Source organism: Neolamprologus brichardi, chromosome 4, assembly GCF_056152115.1.
Source record: "Neolamprologus brichardi isolate AB-2024 chromosome 4, ASM5615211v1, whole genome shotgun sequence".
NCBI lineage: Eukaryota > Metazoa > Chordata > Actinopteri > Cichliformes > Cichlidae > Neolamprologus > Neolamprologus brichardi.
In genome coordinates this window covers 20,840,057-20,857,849 of record NC_142107.1, presented here as the reverse complement: position 1 = coordinate 20,857,849, position 17,793 = coordinate 20,840,057, and the positions used below count along the sequence as shown (strand labels likewise).

At 44.7% G+C, this 17,793-nt stretch overlaps 1 protein-coding gene, 1 long non-coding RNA gene and 3 other non-coding genes across 5 annotated transcripts in view; 4 read left to right on the top strand and 1 right to left on the bottom strand.

The window, feature by feature from the left end:
- The first annotated feature begins 443 nt into the window (after window positions 1–443).
- LOC102785736 (uncharacterized) lies at window positions 444–2,369 on the top strand. The gene is made up of 4 exons (XR_004844028.2): window positions 444–572; window positions 1,184–1,228; window positions 2,012–2,053; window positions 2,259–2,369. It is a non-coding gene; the product is annotated as an uncharacterized LOC102785736 (long non-coding RNA).
- On the top strand, window positions 1,021–1,112 carry LOC118455131 (small nucleolar RNA SNORD88). Its single transcript, XR_004844034.2, has one exon. It is a non-coding gene; the product is annotated as a small nucleolar RNA SNORD88 (small nucleolar RNA).
- LOC118455130 (small nucleolar RNA SNORD88) lies at window positions 1,853–1,944 on the top strand. The gene has a single exon (XR_004844033.1). It is a non-coding gene; the product is annotated as a small nucleolar RNA SNORD88 (small nucleolar RNA).
- LOC118455127 (small nucleolar RNA SNORD88) lies at window positions 2,094–2,182 on the top strand. Its single transcript, XR_004844031.1, has one exon. It is a non-coding gene; the product is annotated as a small nucleolar RNA SNORD88 (small nucleolar RNA).
- Window positions 2,370–3,658: 1,289 nt separating the features above from the next.
- Window positions 3,659–17,793, bottom strand: part of shank1 (SH3 and multiple ankyrin repeat domains 1) — a 112,671-nt gene continuing 98,536 nt past the window's right edge. The window contains exons 24-27 of the mRNA XM_087840023.1: window positions 17,026–17,149; window positions 12,900–16,422; window positions 10,135–11,025; window positions 3,659–6,923 (exon numbers count right to left, since the gene is read on the bottom strand). Coding sequence (XP_087696149.1) covers window positions 6,836–6,923; window positions 10,135–11,025; window positions 12,900–16,422; window positions 17,026–17,149 — 4,626 coding nt within the window. The 3' untranslated portion in view covers window positions 3,659–6,835. The remainder of the gene's footprint in view (window positions 6,924–10,134; window positions 11,026–12,899; window positions 16,423–17,025; window positions 17,150–17,793) is intronic.

Here is a 17,793-nt window from a genome sequence, read left to right as displayed (position 1 = left end):
TTAATGTAAATATGTAAGAAAAATTGTGTATGTTTCTGTTCCGTGTCCTGTGTACTGTTTGTTTGTATATTTGTATTTTTGGCTGCTGTTACAATCAAATTTCCCCTTGTGGGACAATTAAAGGATTATTCTATTCTATTCTATTCTATTCTTATTAATCACTGTGACCACCAGGGGGAAGAAATCCATACAAGACAAAATTACAAACACAAAATCACGTTTTTTACTAACTCTGCTCCTCGTAGATTCACTCATTACAACTGCTTCCCTTTCATTCGCATACATATATTCTAGATTAGAATAAAGAAAAAAATAAATATTCTAATAAAGTATGCTTTCAGTTTATCTATTGTTTCAATGGCCTTTTTACCACATTGTAGGTTCAACATCTAGAATCGAAACTTTCTAAAGTCATGGTGCTATTATACTCTGGTACAGTAGGTGGCGACATACGCCTTTAAATAGCTTCACAGTCCGCCACTGAAGCCAAAGAAGAAAAAGAAGACGAAGACTACAGCGGCAGCACTGCAGAAGCAGAGAGTAGAGGCACGCTTTGTTTTCTGGTAGAAATGGTAAGATCATATTATGAATGTTGCTCAGGTTAAGGTTTGTTTTGTGTTGTTATCTGTGGCAGTTTCAGGTGAAGTGGTCCGACTGACGGCACATCTGTAGGTGGAAACAGTTGCGACCTTTTGCTCGGACATTACATTTTTAAGGTCTCTTTAAAGTATTGTGAGCAAAGGCACCTTTGAACATATCTGAAGTAACTTGGGCTGGTTGCGATGCTGTTATTGGTTCACATGTTTACTAGTAGTGGAAGTAACCCAACCATCGGTAACTTCGTGGGCCTGTTTCCACGTGGTCAGCCATTAGCATGGTAGCTCACAGTGTGTTGCCATGTGAGGAGTAATTGAAGTATGATCAGGCAGTAAGACTTGACTTAATTTTGGTTTGTAGTGATTAGTAACTTAATAATACTGTATGATCGCTTTTATTTCAAGCGGTATGAGGATGTCCCCCCCCCTCCCCTGATGACTTGCACTGGGCTCCGAGTCTGGATGAAGACAGCTGTGCATCTTTGGCCCTGACAAGCCAGAGTTTCTGAGGAGAAAGCAAACCTGGTGTTACACGTGCTGAGCTTCTTTACACTTCACTGACTTTGTTTTTTTTTTAATGTTTTCAGGACTTTGAATGAGTGAAGCTGCTCAGCTGCAGTGGAGCCCTAAAGGTGAGGATTATTTGGGGGTTTTCAGCACTCACTCTTTAGTTAGGAGGGGGACGTGTAATCTTATGAGTCCTTGCAAAATTAAGAGACATGTAGCTTCAGTCTGTGTCCACTTGAGAACATTAAAGACTTCCTGAGGACAATGATGGTGGGGTGAGCATCCATCCATCTGTTTATTCATTTTCAAATACTTGTCTGGAGCATGTGGGCAGCAGTCTAAACAGAAAGGCCCATCTCTACCCAGCTCCTCCAGGTCTTTTGGGGCTGTTCACATGCCAGCTAAGAGATAAAATCTCTAGTGGGTCCTGGGTCTGCTCCAGGGCCAGCTCCTTGTGGGACATGTATGGAAATTCTAATGTTAGTAATCTGTGCCAGAGTAAATAAAAACGCACTTAGAAAAATAAATATTTTATTACAATCCTTCGGAGGAAAGATGAACCCTGTTAGGGTTCACAACAATCATTTTGTATTCAGGAAAAAAAATAGATAAAACAGGATCTGTTTTACTGTGACTGATCAGTTATTAACCAATAGGAGTGCAGCATTCCTCAGTTTTTCAGGCGGATCCTCCTCACGTTCTTGGTGGCTGCTCTCTGTTTTATATGCTGTCTATGATTTGTAGCCGTCCTTCTCCCCTGATGACTTGCACTGGGCTCTGAGTCTGGATGGAGACAGTCGTGCATCTTTGGCCCTGACAAGCCAGAGTGTCTGAGGAGAAAATCAGAAACTCTGCTGTAAAATTAATGGCTGTGACAAAAGCCTAACTCTTTATTTTTGTCCTTTCAGTTCTGAAAAGGTGGAAATCCTCCGAGGATGGACATGAATCAGGTTTGTGTCCTGTAACACTGCTTTTTCATATCTAAAGTCTCATTTCTGGTGATGCTTTGCACTGGGCTCAGAAATCTGTGGTGACAGAAGTGCAGCTCTGCCCTTGACAAGGTGGAGTCTGAGGAGATGAGCAAGCAAAAAATTAAACTTGTAGGTCTTCACTGACTGAATTGTTTGCCTGACTGCTGTTTTGTTACTTTTTCAGGTACTGATACTCCAGAAGAGAACTTCCTCATAACAATTCTGATTATTTTCTTATTTGTTGTGATCTTTTAATTGTAATATCTCATATTTGCTCTGATTCATCAAATAAAATCATACATCTTATGTTTTTGTGTTTGGTCTCTCTTCTACAAATATCAGCTGAAGATGTGGTGACTTTGTGTTGGATTGCAAAAGTCTTGAACAAGGGGGTTTGAGTGAGCAATCACAGGTAACACACCTGTGATTACTCAGTTTATGTGGTGTCATGCTCACGTGCTCATAACAGCAGGCATGTATCCAGGATTTAAAATGGAGTGGTGTCTTTCAGTCTTTGAGTGGATCCTGGTTTAAAAATCAAGCAGTTAAAATACTCTGACATGTGCATGCATTGAAAGACGTGGCTACACTGAAGCACCATGGGAATTCTATTGAAGCACATGACATAGATGGGTGACTCTGCTAGGAGGCCTAGGGGTACCACTGCTCTCCTCTGATACTTTATTAAGGCTTTTTTCTTCTGTCATTCACCACAGCTCTACATGTCTGATTTGGCATACTTTATTTTATTTACATCAGGTAACTTTTCTGACGCAGCTGAGGAATTTCTTCTCTCAGATCTGAACCAGCGATCTTTTGTTTGTTAGGCCAGCATGTAAACCACTGATTCACTGTGTGTGGTATTATAGTATTACTGTTATGTATTTTGATTGATCTATTAAGGTCAGTGCTGCTCCCCAGGGGAAAAAATGATTATAAAACAGCCAGGAAAACACCTTAGGCCGGCCTTAAAGAACAGAACAGCACCACTGCTCCTTTGGACATTCAGTAGCTAAGAAAACTTTCACTTGTACCTTACGATTTTCTGTTACCTCATTAAGGGTATAATGTGATTAGTTTGCTTTTTGTTTTGTTGCCGCAAGAATTACTTTGAATGTTACGGCTGTATTTGCAGATTAGAAGTGGATAACTTATTTTATTTCTATTATTATAAGATAGCGACTTGTTCTTACACTCAGTATTGATTTAACAAATTAAAAAATCGGAGGCACCAATTTGATGATCTCAAGAAAGTATCACATATTAATTTGGACTGATATCTATCTGGAGATCGAGTCACTTAAAAGAAATGATTCTAAGGCCCTTTAATATTACATTTTTGCTCTGTTATTCACCTTTTTGTCTACACCCAGCATATATTCTGCACTGTGGGATTATAAAGTAACACTTTCATCCCTAAAGTTGCTTAAAGTGCTAAAATATTGTTATGCCATGTTTTTTCTTTAATGGTAAAGTCTTCAACAATTTCTTCAGATGATAAATTTGTGACCTAAAAAGTGAGTTGGGTAGATGGAAAGATGATGAAAGAAATCATTCAAGAAATTACAAACCATTAATTAGAACTTTGTTTCTGTATCTTTATTATAATTCTAACAATTTATCTCTTAAAACATTTGAAATTCATATATGTTTTATATGAATGTGTGTATATGCATATCACATATACATATATATTCTGTAAGTTACTTTTCAGCAGTTCATATTCTCATTTTTTTAAAAGATCTCTTAAAGGAAAAGAAGTGCTTTCTATAGAGTCAGACCGATTCCCTCTGATATTCACTTCTCCAACGCGACTACGAAACGCAAAGAAAGGCTTAAAAAACAAAAAACAGCATCTCACCAGTCACTTAACAAGATCGTTGTATGAGCAAGATGTTTTTTAAATCTTATCCAGAGTTCTTAATTGGCCCTATGTACACTAGCAGACTTTGAGACATGTAGAGTCACACTCGGCTTGTTCACCCCTTCAAAACCTCCGAAAGGGAAATGTGAAAAAGTCTCAGCCGCTAGTGGAAACGGGGCCGTTGCATATTATGCTGGTAATAAAACAATGAGCTGTGAGCATACTAGCACATGTTAGCGACTGCAGAGGGTGCTCTGTACATACGGGAAGATGCAAACGATGGGTGAATACGGAGCAGAGCTCCTAATCCCATCAGATTATCAACAGTGGGAGGGGGGTTGTTGCAGAGAACAGGTCGAACTGTATAGAAAGCAGAAGAGTTAAATAAATACAATTTACCTTTTCATGTTAAACATTATTTGGAAGACAGAGATTCTTTAGAACTTTTGAGATATTTTTTTTCTTTTTTACATCTTAAACCATAGTTAGACCATTATTTTCATCGTCCTTATTGCTATTTCCCTTGAATTCAAATATAGTCTTTCCTTAGCCATCTGCAAAGAGCAAATACAAAAACCGTCCCCCCCTTAGTTACCTTTGCTAAATCGCATATATAGTCTGTATGGATGCATGCATGCATGTGCGCTTTTAAGCGAGGTGACTATGAAAATTCTTAAATCTTTTGGCAAAAATAGACTGACGATAGCAGAAGAAATGCACATTTGATATGTGTTCATGGACTCAAAAGCAGCAGGAGAGGTGAAGCGTTGTTCAAGGTAGAGAGGTCATGACAGAGCCCTTATATTTAATCTCAGCAATAGTAAGACAAGCAGGACTTGGGGATGGGATGAGATGTAAATGTGCCACAAAAGCTGATGTCGGGGGATCACACCGGGTCGCAGGAGAAGAGTTAAACTTGGGTCTCAAATCAATCGCCAGGGAGTGAGATATATATATATATATATATAGATTAGAATGTTATAGAGAATTTAAAAAATATTATTTTGTATTATTCTAAATCATTTTCACTCAGAGCAACAGCTGCTACATTTTTACAGCATATTAAGTGGTGAATAACTTTTAAAAGCGTGAGAAAAATATATTTTGAGGCCTTAAAGGTTAAAAGGTGATTTTGATTAAAGCTTCACAGTCTCACAACAAGAGAAACAATAAGGAGAACGAGGGGGGGAAACATAATATTCTTAAATGTGCTTCACATTTAATTGCAGTGCTTCTTGTCACATAGAAGCTATGTTAAGGGTACATTATGCATCTTTCAGTTCAAAAATACCTACATGTACATATATATATTTATGTATCTATATAACCACGACAATTATCTTCACTTCAGTCAGAGAAATAAGCTGACTGCACGAAAGCGCCACCTCAGCCACCGAAGGCAGAAACCGGGACTCTCTGAAGATCCAATAACAGTAAGGACGATGATAGTAATGATAGATAGTAACAATAAATCTCTTCATATCAATATCAGTATTCCAGTATTCCCATTTAAAGTTTAAAAAGTGTAAGAACAATCATAGTATTAAAACTCGATATAAGCGTTTTTCTCTGGGATCCCCTCGGCCGGGTTTTTCCTCCTGGGTTTCGTCGACAGACGGAGAGAGGCCACTCCTGGAAGGAGCCGGGGGGATTAAGTGGGAAAGAACAAGAAAATGGCAGTTTTTACTCCTTCCCTCCCCTCTCCTTTCCAGTCTGCCTCGCACAGAAGGCCTGAATGAGAGTACAACACTTTGCCTTGATGCTGAGAAAGTCTTTCTCCGTAAATAAAATCAGTCTCTTTGCGTCGTCGCAAAATCCCAACGAAAGCACAGTCTGTCTCCGTTTTGTACATCTCGGATCCGAACGTAGCGTGTGTGTCTATATATAAGGTGTCCCATAAATTCTAACACAAACACTGGGAAGTGCTTGTGTTTGTGTTTACATGTTGTGGTGTATGCATGCAGGCATGGATGGAGTAACTCGGGTGCCTGTGTGTGCATATCTGTGTGTTCGTTTACTTTTATGTTGTTGGTCTGGGCACTTATTTTTGCTACAAATTTGTGATACAGTGACCAGTCTGTATATACGTCATTATAAGACTTAAGATAATAAAGAGCTATAGAGAAACACACACATACACGCGCGATCCCGATCACGGGATCTGCAGTGAGGACAGAGCCCTACCAGCGGCGAGGTAAAAACAAGACGCAGCCAAACACGCGGCTTATCCACGCGCAGCTTATCTACCGGCGACCTCGCCTCGTTTTAAAGAGACGCGGAGGCCGTCGCGATAACCTGCCCTACGTTCACCATTCACACAGATAAAGCCTCACTCTGGCACACATTCATCCTCATTCACCCTCAAGTACTCGCTCCTCTGGGATATTTATTATGAAGTCAGCATCCGCTCTTTAATCGTAAACGTTAAACCAGCCAGCTGAGGGGGTAAGAGCACTATTCGACGAGATGACTACGTGACACCTTTTCATTTCTTCAGCCTGCCTCTTTTCCAGTCTAACTGGCTTATTTTGTTCCTCTCAAGTATTTGTAATCTCTGCTGCAGCCACAGACATTTTGGATGAGAGGGCGTTTGCGTTAATTGTGTCGATTGGTGTGACCGTGTGTGCGCGTGGGGAGTGTATTTGTGTAAATCAGCCTGCCACATGTGAGCAGCGCCAGCCGGTGTCTTTATGGATCGCCAGCCCTTCCTCCATCCCTGTGTTTCCACCTCCCTTTGGGCCTCGACTCCCTCTTTCTGATGCTCTCTGTGTGAAATCTGGCCCCCCTTCATTTGTTGTGTGAATCCACCATGGACAGCAGCAGCAGTTGTGTCTTCCTCCCTCATTGGCTTCAACCCCTCCTTCTGTGCCTCTCTCTCCATCTCTGTATTTGCAGCCTCAGCTCCGACTCCCGTCGTCCCTCCTCCTGTCCGTCTGTCCATCCCGAGGTGAGAGAACAGAAATGGGAAAGGGGCTGCTGGACAGCCTGCGGACAAAAGAAAAAAACGCAGGACACGCGTGATGTTTCCAGCTTTCTGTGTTTGTTCGTCCGTGGTGTGGCTGTGTGTAGTTCTATCCTCTGACTCACGTTTGTAATATGGAGAGAATAAATTGATAAATCTGCTGTGACTCATGCAAATGGACAAGCAGTGTGACTAAGAAAACCGTGAAAACATTGGTCATCGCACTTGATGCTTGAGCAGATGGGTGCATCTAAGTTCACCCTGTTCTTCCTGTAACATTGTAGGTAATGTTGCTCCAGGATCGTCACTGCAGCTTTTCCTAACTGACACAAGTTAGGAAAAGTTTGACTTTAAAGTTTTCTGGAAGTCAGGTGAGGTGATGAGACCAGCAAGATGGCAGAAGAAGCAGAAGTCTGTACTAAAAGGCCGAATTTGGGGCTTTGGCAAGATAACTTCATATTTGACCTTGAGTTGTGTGTTACTGGTCCATAAACCCCAACTTATGATCTTATAACAGGGCAACTATTTATACTCGTTGATCTTATATCAGATTTATTTATATAGTGCTTCTGTATTCTTGCCAACCATTCACAACACTTTATCTGCCTCATATTCACGCTGATTTAAAATCAGAAAAATCTTCATTTTTATATCTGTATAAGCTTATTGGTGCTGCCCTGCACAGCAGTTTCAGTTTCTGCATGACCCTTGGAAAAATTAGTTGCCACTCTTAGAACAAATAATTATTATATCTTTGTCAGATCTTCCTGTATCTAACGATAGAGTTATAATGCTAACATTATCGTGAAAGGTCAGCCTTCTGTTCAGTTAATTAAAGTGCACACTCTCTCATACAGAACTTTTATTATCACACATACTCAGTTATGCTGTTTAAACTCTTCAGATATTTCTAACATTACAGTTTGCTCTGTAAAATATTCTGGTCAGCTGCCAGTCATAATGCTGACAACATGCATTCTCATAGCCACATTGGGAAACCCTGGTTTTGATTTATGGAGTTGGTATCCACCTTTCGGTCACCTCCTAGCCTGATTGGTAAAGTTGGGAAAAGTGTATTCACATAAGGAAAAGATATCGTTGGCATGTTAAATTCAGTTCCGAGCACAATCTTCAGGTTGTGTTTGTTAAATTTCACTGCACAGACTGTAGTTTTGTCCTATGCAAATCTAAAAGTAATTGTTAAGTTTTTATTTTTAGACATTCTGGAAAATTTGTTCATGCATTCATGTCTAGTGGGCCTGATTACTGCAATGCTCTTTTTGCTAGAGATAAGTAGGCTGCAGTCTATTCAGAATTCAGCTGTAATGTTATTAACTAAAACTCACTCCAGTTTTGGAAGGGCTAAACTGGCTTCCAGTATCCCATAGAAGTGATTTTGGAATGCTCTTATTGTATCTTAAGCCCTAAATGGTCTTGGATCTTGGTACAACAGTCTGTTACTTTACGTCCCATCTCGCACTCTTAAATCTGTCACTGCCAAACCGTTAGACATATAATTTCCTCGGAGAGATAAATTTGGGATGTAGTGTTTTCTGTTGCCAGCTTATCCTGCCCAAAACGTTGGAACAACCTACCTCAAAATATTCAGGAAGCAATCTCTAAGAGTTTCTCGAAAGCATTGGTCTTTAATCTTGCAATTAACTCGTGGCCCTACTTGAAATTAATCACTGAATCCAATTCAAGCAAGAGGCTGCCGTTCTTCAGTGACAATAAATCTAAAGTTGTGAGGATCCTGAGGTATGAGGGGCCGTTCTAGGAACCCACCGGGTGTCCTCTGCTGACTTTGCAGGGCTTGCAGTGTAGCCAGCAGATATTTCTCCAGACTTCCTGTGCCACTAATTGATTAAAAATCCAGAAGATTATTTTTTTAAGGACTATGATAAGCAAAATTTTTAAGTGATGGTTAAAAGATTGCATTACAGCAGTCATTTGTTCTGAAAACTTTTTTACATGTATGCACCAAAGTCAGTTCACATATGATTGGTCAATAGAAGTCACACCACAAACAGGAAGTGGAAATCGCTCACCTACAGATGTCTAGATAGACAACCTGTCTAGACAGGGCTCACTAGTTTAAAGGGCTGACAACCTTTAAACTATAGTAACTGGCCCCATGTTACTTTTCCCCATGGTGTCCCCCAATCACCACTATGTGTAGACATGTCGATATATAACTAAATAAGAAAAAATAACCCGAATAACAAGGAGTAATAACACAAAAATCTTTTATCTTTACCTAATTCCACTGATAATGAAAAAAGTAACATTGATGCAATGTCAGGTCAATTTAAGTCTTGGCAAAAATCATTTTAAAAATACTGAAATTGCCATGTTATTTTTATCTTATGGAGCCATGGAAATCTCAAAAGGTGAGCTTTTTATCTGCAAACAAGATCACCGAATTGTGGTTAATTAAATGTCTTGTGCATACAGAAAGTAATATGCTGCTCTAAAAACTTAACCTCTGAAGCCCCAAGCCTACCTGATCTCCTGCCTTTTGCCCCTGTATCAGGGGGCATCGGGGCTTAAGAGGTTAAGCTACCCTCAGCCACATTACAATTGGCAGAAATAAAATAGCGAAGTTTTATATTGACGAATATAATTTACAGTGAGTCTCTAACAGTTTCAGATACACTATATTTGGTAGCTGTCCACATTTGAAGTTGTATGTATGTCAAGTTATCAAAGTAATAGCTTATGTATGCACAAATGAGAATAATTTAGTGCATATGAGTACGAAATTTTACCACATAGGACTTCAGTAGCATGTGGATTTTTTAAGGTAAGATAAGGAGAATGCTTATTATCGGGGCGATCGTGGCTCAAGAGTTGGCAGTTCGTCTTGTAGCCCCAGCTTGGACAGTCTCAGTCGTTGTGTCCTTGAGCAAGACACTTCACCCACCGCCTACTGGTGATGGCCAGAGGTGCCGATGGCGCGATATGGCAGCCTCGCTTCTGTCAGTCTGCCCCAGGGCAGCTGTGGCTACAACTGTAGCTGCCTCCACCAGTGAGTGAATGAATAATGGAATTGTAAAGTGTTTTGAGGTTCTTGAAAAGCGCTATATAAATGCAATCCATTATTATTATTATTATTATTAACATCGGGTGTAAGTGCTATAAGCACACATAGTACTGAATGGTATTAACCAGATAGAAATCGCATTTTAAAGGTGGCATTACAGAGGCTTTACAGGTTGCACTTAGCAGCCATACCTGTCCATTACACTCCTCAGGGCTCGTTCTATATTCATGCGGTGACCCACTCGTGTCACACCCAAATCCAGATAGTCGTCCTTGGTCAGGGAGGGCAGGTGGGTGCCATCAATCTCATTATCCAGGAAACGCTCTCTGTGCTCCCCCAAGTTCAGGTATCCCAGCCAGTCTGCCACGTCATACTTGGTCCAGTAGGGCAGCGGCTTGGAAGCGAAGGGCTTTGTGGGAGAAGGGGGCGGTAGATGGGGGTAACTCAAGCAGGGAGGTGGAGGGAGAGGGTGTAGAGGCGGAGAAGAGGCCCCAGACAGGAAATGAGTTGGAGAAAGTGATCGAGAAACTACTAAGGTTGAGTTCGGAGGAGGCGGCGCGCCAGAGGGGGCAAACAGGGGAGGCGAGGGAGAGAAGTAGGGGTCTCCGAGAGGGTTCCCAGGTGATGGCGGAGTGACCGAACCGCGGAGATCATACATGGCACTGTACAGAGGTGAGGTAGGGAGAAGTGGAAGGGATGATGGCCGTGGTGGGCCCATATTGGGTCTCTCTGAGGGTGAGATGAGGGGGCTGGGTGCTCGCCTTCGCTGGAGAATGTGTGATTCTGCTTTACGGGACTCACGACTGGGGATAAACTGGAATTCCAAGGCTTTGGTCCTGTAGACAGGTCTGTGTTTGGGAGAAGTAGGATAAGGGGAGTAAGATGTCGGCGACAGTGGGGAATGTGAACGTGGCGGCTGAGAAGTTGCTGGAGGCTGCGGAGATGGCGATCGTCCCCAGTTGGGGTACTGGGAGGCGGGGGTGGGAGACAGAGACAACGATGGCTGCGATAATGAGATCGGAGATGGCGACAGAGATCGAGCTGAGGGCGGGCTCAGAGCTGAGGCTGAGTCTTCTGAAAATCTGTGAGAAGAAAGAGAGAAATGATCACAGGGGAACAACAGTGATGTAAAAAAAAGTACAAACATGCACACACAGGGAAGCAGCGTCCAGCTATTTTAGACCGTGTGGATTAAAGTGCAAAAAAATTGATTTGAAGGTGAACAATTTTATATTTTTTCCTCAAAGTTATCAGAGCCATGAGTTCACGATATTGATAATATCACAATATTTACACAAAATTAATTCCTTAACCATAGTTTTACAGTATTTTACAGATAAAGGGCTTCAGCATGGTTTGGTATGTGGCATTCAAAATGAGCAGAGTGTATTTAAAAGTTTATAAAAGGCATTATAATATTCAAAATATTATTATATCTTGGTCAAATCATCACAACCTCCTAGCATTAACCAGGCTCCCAGTCACATCATTTAGATCAGGGGTGTCGAACTCCAGGCCTCGAGGGCCGGTGTCCTGCGGGTTTTAGATCTCACCCTGGGTCAACACACCTGAATCAAGTGATCAGTTCATTACCAGGCCTCTGGAGAACCTCAGGACATGTTGAGGAGGTAATTTAGCCATTTAAATCAGCTGTGTTGGATCAAGGAAACATCTACAACCTGCAGGACACCGGCCCTCGAGGCCTGGAGTTCGACACCCCTGATTTAGATTAACCTCCCTCTTTATAAAGATTTCTTATAGAGATTTCTCTAGTTCTTCTCATAGAAGAACTGTGAGGCCACTAAATACCTGAGACTTCTCATTTCTGATTCTAACTTGTTTAGCACGTGGCTAAAATGCAACCTAATCCTATCCCCGGTGGATGTTAAGTAACAAAATAATAATTCCCTATATGTTTGTAGTGTTCAGTGTGTAGACAAAACATCATCAAAGGACCAACAAACTGCAGAGACTCAATCGGGTCAGCCACAACATGTGACACACCTTTGAGTCAAGCTGCGGGGCAAAGTAGTGCATTTTAACCGAGCTGCGAGTAGTAGAGGAGAAGCAGCAGCGAGGACAACAAGCTGGTCATTAAAAAGAAAATAAAGTCCTCAAAAGCTTCACTCGGCAGTGCAACAGCTTAACTCAGGGGTGGGCAATCTCAGTCCACGAGGGCCGGTGTCCCTGCAGGCTTTAGATGTGTCCTCGAACCAACACAGCTGATTTAAATGGCTAAATTAGCTCCTCAACATGTCCTGAAGTTCTCCAGAGGCCTGGTAACGAACTAATCATGTGCTTCAGGTGTGTTGACCCAAGGTGAGATCTAAAACCTGCAGGGACACCGGCCCTCGTGGACTGAGATTGCCCACCCCTGGCTTAACTGAACCTATGCGAGTGACTCAGTGGGTTTGTTTTGGAACGTGAATATCTCCCGACGTGTGAGAAAAGGAGCTGCAGGAACAGAGAAGCGTAGTAATCTCCCTACTTTAGTCAGCAGTAGTTAAAGCAGTTACTGAAAATCAGGAAAGCTGTAATTAACCAAAACACAACTCTCTAATAATGACTGTCCTGGCATTGGATTGTTTTGTAATGTTATTATGTGCACATTCTTAAATTGATATATATATATTTTCATTTTTAATTATCACTGTCAGTACGGTATGGCGCAATATCCTTGATTAGAGATAGAAAACAAAATAGTGTGGAAGTGCTCTATTACCTGTTTCTGCTTCTGAGAGAAAAACATGGAAAAAGCCAGAGAAATAAGAGAGGTTTACACAGTATAGACACACTTACGCAAGACATAAACAGACAGTGCACAGTTTGAGGTGTTTTCCACAGAAGCTTGCACATCACAAGTGATGTATTCAGACATTGACAGAATGACAGTAACGAAAAATGACGTTCATGCTTTGACGAGAAAACAATGCAGTCGAGTTACGGCAAGCCGTACCTGTGTCTGCTCAGCTGTGTCTGGCTGCTCCAGCTGTCCTTGGTTCTTTGCTGCAGCTTGCTGCTCAGTTCATTGATGATGCTGGGCTTCATACTGGACGCGGGAGGGTAAATTTTCTTCCCCTCTAAAAGCGCCCCATGCTGGCCACTCCCATCGCCAGACATCTGACTCTCTCCCCAAAGAGGCTTCATCTCAGGAGTGCGTGGCCGCTCGAAGTATGGTGAAGTGGGACGTCCCAGATTCTGCATGTCCCTTACTCCATATCCGTCGTGGCCGCTTTCGTCCTCTGCCACTCCCTCCTCGATCTCATCCTCTTCCTGTTCGTCTCGCCGCCTGTGGGAGTGGAAGGACGCGGGAGCGGTGCTGGTTTGTCTTTGTAGCTCCCCGGCACGACCTCCCTCTCTGAACCTGTTTGTTTTAGGGTAGGTGGATGCTGCTGCTGTAGCGTTCTGCATCTCAAAAGTCTGTCCATCCAGGTAGCTCATGTAAGACTCCAGAAAATCTCCTCCCCTCTCTGCATCCCCTCCCATCCGTCCTCCAGGTCCTCCTCTCTCCCCTCTATCTAGTCTGTCTCCCCTTAGAGCCAGGATGCTGTCCAGGTGGTGGTCACTGCTGCTGCGACTGTCCAGCTCTTCGATCCCAGAGTCCACCACAGTCTCCTGGGACTCTCCTTTCTTGGCGGTCGGGGGAAGACGGTGGTGCTCTCCTGGCCTTCGGCTTCCTGTGATTGCGGCGGAAGATGTTGAATGCGTGGTGTGTGTTCGCTCCTGGTAGAGCTGCGTGGAGGTGCTTGTTGTGGTGGCAGCGGTGGTGGTTGTAGCAGCACAGCTAGCGGTCGTGGCATGAGAGGCGGTGCCCCTTTGTGGGACAGTGGTGGCAGCAGTGGACGAGGGCGCTGGGGGACCACGGTAGGCTGGAGGAGGAGCAACAGTGTGAGGGGGAAGTGTTGGTGAAGAGCGCCCATGAGTGTGAGTGCTGTTGTAAAGATGGTGGGACATAGAAAAGGGTCTGTGGTAAGAGCCAGGAGGAGGTGGGGGTGACACTGATGGTGGAGGTGGAGGGCCCGAGGTGGGCTGCAGGGTAGAGGGTGAGGGTGGAGGCTGTGGGTTGGGTGATGTTTGTGATGGGGAGGGAGCAGACTGAGTCAGGTTTGCCACCTCACTGTCATAAGATGTGAGACTAGAGGCGGTGGAGTCCCCGGCCTGAGGCGAGTGAAGGGGTGTATGAGCAGGAAACCCACTTATAAATTGTTCTTTTTGGGGGGGCGGAGGGGGCGGTGGTGGAGGAGGAGGTGGGGGCGGTGGTGGAGGGGGCGGGACCTGCTGTTGGCGGGAGGTCAGGTTGTTGGAGAGCATTGCGCGTTGTGAGTATCCCGATATTCCCCTGTCGAAGCTGTTGGCGAACTCTAAAGGGGGCGGGAGTGGGTCTGCGTAGACAAATTCATCATCTGCATCGACTGAGGGGGCAGGGGGAGGGAGAACCATCAGCCCACTTCCCGTGCTCCCTGTAGTGCTCCTTGTCTGCTGAGCACTGGTAGAAGGAGGAGAGGGAGGTGTGAGGGATAGTATAGTGGCATCGCTTTGACTTTCCATCCTGAGAAAAGTGGGCCTCCGCGGCTGCTGCGACTGAGCGGCATGGTGGGCGGCGCTTTCAGCCGCCGCTGCATTAGCAGCTGCCTGTTCCACCCTCCTCATGTAGCCCTCTCTCTCCTTGTCCCTCTCCCTTTCCCTGGACAGCTCCCTCTCCCTTTCCCTCTCCCTCGATCTCTCCCGCTCCCTCTCCTTGTAACTTGGCTGATACGGCTGAGACTGATAGTGGTGTGTGTGGACTGTTTTGTCCTCTGAGAAGCGAACTCTTAGCCCCTCACGGGCCCCTCCACCTTCCCGCTCCCTCTCCCCACCGCCACCGTCCTCACCCCAAACTGCCCCAACTCCTCTGAGGATTCTGGGTGAGGGTGGCCGTCCGACAGTGGCTGTTGTGGCCGCCAGAGAAGAGGAGGTCACCAGGTACGAGCTTGAAGACTGGGAGGCGGATGACACTGGTTGAGAGGTGACACTGGATGAAGGAAACACCACGCTCGACATTTGGCGGGTAAAGTGATGCTCCGCTCCCCTCCTTAACCTGCTGTCATCTCTCAGAGCACGTTCTCTGGCAGCTAGGGCAAGGCCTAGTGGCGATGTGGGGTCAAGAGCCTTTCCTGTTAGAGGGTGGATGAAGGTGGTAGTAGCGGATGCTGGCTGCCTGCCTGCTGCTGTGTATAAATCAGTAGGCACAGACTTGGGCTGATAGTCCAGAGCAGATGAAGAGTACTCAGGTAAGCCAAAAGCAGGAGGCATACTGCGAGTATGATGGATGAAAGTATCCCCAGAGAACATGCCCTCATCAATGGACTTGGACGGGCGCAGCCTCGTTGATGAACTTTCAGCCTGTGTGTTAAGCGGTTGCTGTGATACCTGAGTCCGTGTTACTCCTCCTATTCCATCGCTCACTCCTCCGAGGCTCACGTCCTCCTCGGCAGACATGAACAAGGAGGCACTCTTTCTGCGGGCTTCGTGAAACCGCTCCCTGTCTCGCCGAGCTGCGCCCACAATGGCGGCCCCGAACTGGCTGGTAAAGTCCAGATTATCCTGGGCTCGAATAGAAGGCAAGGATGGAGGTGGGGGTGCTGGAATGGATGGTGGAGCAGGGGGCTGTGGAGCAGGGGTGGAGGGTGGAGGACCATGCGGTGTTTTGGATTCATCTGCCTCCCCTGATGCTGGAACATCAGCCTCCACGCTGCTGCCCTGGCTGCTCCGCCCACTGCTGCTGGTTGAGGGGGCCTTAACGATGATGGTGGGAATAGGAATGGAGCTTTTCTCCATGGAGCCTTTGCCCCCCAGTGTGCCCTGGCCCATACGCAGGTCCTCCACTTTAGACTGCTTTACCAATGGACCCTTACCTCGCCGTGCCCCTCCTTTAGGACCACCTGCTCCAGCGCCAGCTGCACTGCGGTCTGCACGCTGGGGTTGACTCTGGGTAGTCTGTTGTTGCTGAGGCATTACAGTGGCAATGCTAGATGGGGGGATGGCAGTGCTGTATCCTCTCCTAAGACCAGCTGCCTTGGCCCCTGCACCAGCCCCTACGCCAGCTCCAACAGGCTCCCCAGTGTAGGCAACCTTCCGCGAAGCAGTCCTGCTTTGAGCAGTGTGGGCAGCTGCGTGTGCATACGGGGTTGTGTGGTCCACCGCTCCAGCACTGGGGCCAGTGCTGGCACCACCAGTCCTCTCCCTGCCTCCATGAGTGAAGTGTAATGCCTGGGAGTAGGGCTGGTAGTGTGCAGAGGTGGATGTGGACTGGGACACGGAGACAGAGGGCTGCTGCGATGTTTTTGTTCTCCAACCGAGTGGCGGAGCAGAGGAGAACGGTGGATCCGGTGGGGCTGTGGTGGGAGGAGGGGGGATGTCATCTGGGCCAGGCACCGACAAACTCCGGGCAAACTTCATGGCTGGAGGATGGAGGAACTGCTTCTCCTCCTCAGGCACCCCTACATAAAAGGAAAAAATAGGGATGAATTGGGGTTTAACTATGAGCATATAAGAAATAAGAAAAAAAGAAAGGGGGGGGGGGGGGGGGGTGTTAAATGTACAAAGGTAGAGAACAAGAGAAGCTGAGAGTAATATATGAGAGTGTCTGTCTAAATCTGCCTGCCCAAGCACCTGCCAGCAAGTCTGTCCTCAAATCTTATGTTTGTTAGTATATAATTCAGTTAGTGCTACATATTCCACAAGCACTAGCAATTAGTAAGCGAAGCACAGCAGCATTTGTGATGTGGATCACAAGAGAACACATGAATATTTCTGAGGGAACCTTAGCAAAGCCTTACTAAGCAACACACCCATAAAATAACCCATCAGAGGGAAAGAAAAATGTAGGTTACCAGCACTTCAGCACTACCAGCACTGTTAGAAATAGTATAAGACAAACAAATATCTTTTTTTTCTACAGATAAAATGCACAGAGTTTAGAGCCACAGACAGGACATTTTTGGCTACAGACAAACAGGTCAGCACAGCACAGACCTCTACTGGCCCAGAGGACAGACGGACAGGTGGACAGAGGGGCAGACGGAAAAAACAGACAGCCTCACCGATGGATTTTTGCCGCAGCATACCGTGCGGTGGGCCATGACCTGAGGTGTATTGTCCACGGTCGTAACCTAGGCCCAACCCCGATGACATCACCCCCATCCCGGACTGATCCCCGTAGTTTGGCTGAAATGATAAAAATCAAAAGCCTGAGAGTCATGAGACGCACATGTATATAACGCTTCATGGGAACAACAATAGATGAGACTAAAACAAGTCTGCAAATAGTTTCTTGTTTTGTTCTTCTTCACCGGTACAGCACTTGTTCACTTAGCAATATTTGTATGATTTTAAAGGTACTTTGTGTAATCATCCTCTGCAGAAGTTGTCTTAACTTTCACCACCAGGTGGCAGCATTCTACTCCTCATTGTTGCAAATAAAATTTAAGATGTGCTGCTATTCTTTTCACAATTTCTCTTTAGCTACAGCCATTTTTTTCAAGGTTCTTTTCCTTTTGCCAGGACTTGTCATATATTGTTATGTTAATTTTATTATAAATTGTAAAACTTGTTGTGAGCAGTTTCATGTAGGAACTATTTTCTTTGAACATTTATTGCCATCTGCTTTGTTTATAATAGTTGTGCACCAATGGTTGGTTAGTAGATTATCATCGTAGGACCGTGTTTAGATTATAGCAGTAACATTTACAGAAAAGTAAATACTACTTCCAGCTACTTTCGACTTAGTCATAGTATGACCAAGATTTACAAAAAAGACTTAATTTTTTATTCAATATGACGCATAATGAGTGACTAAGACCATAAAGTCA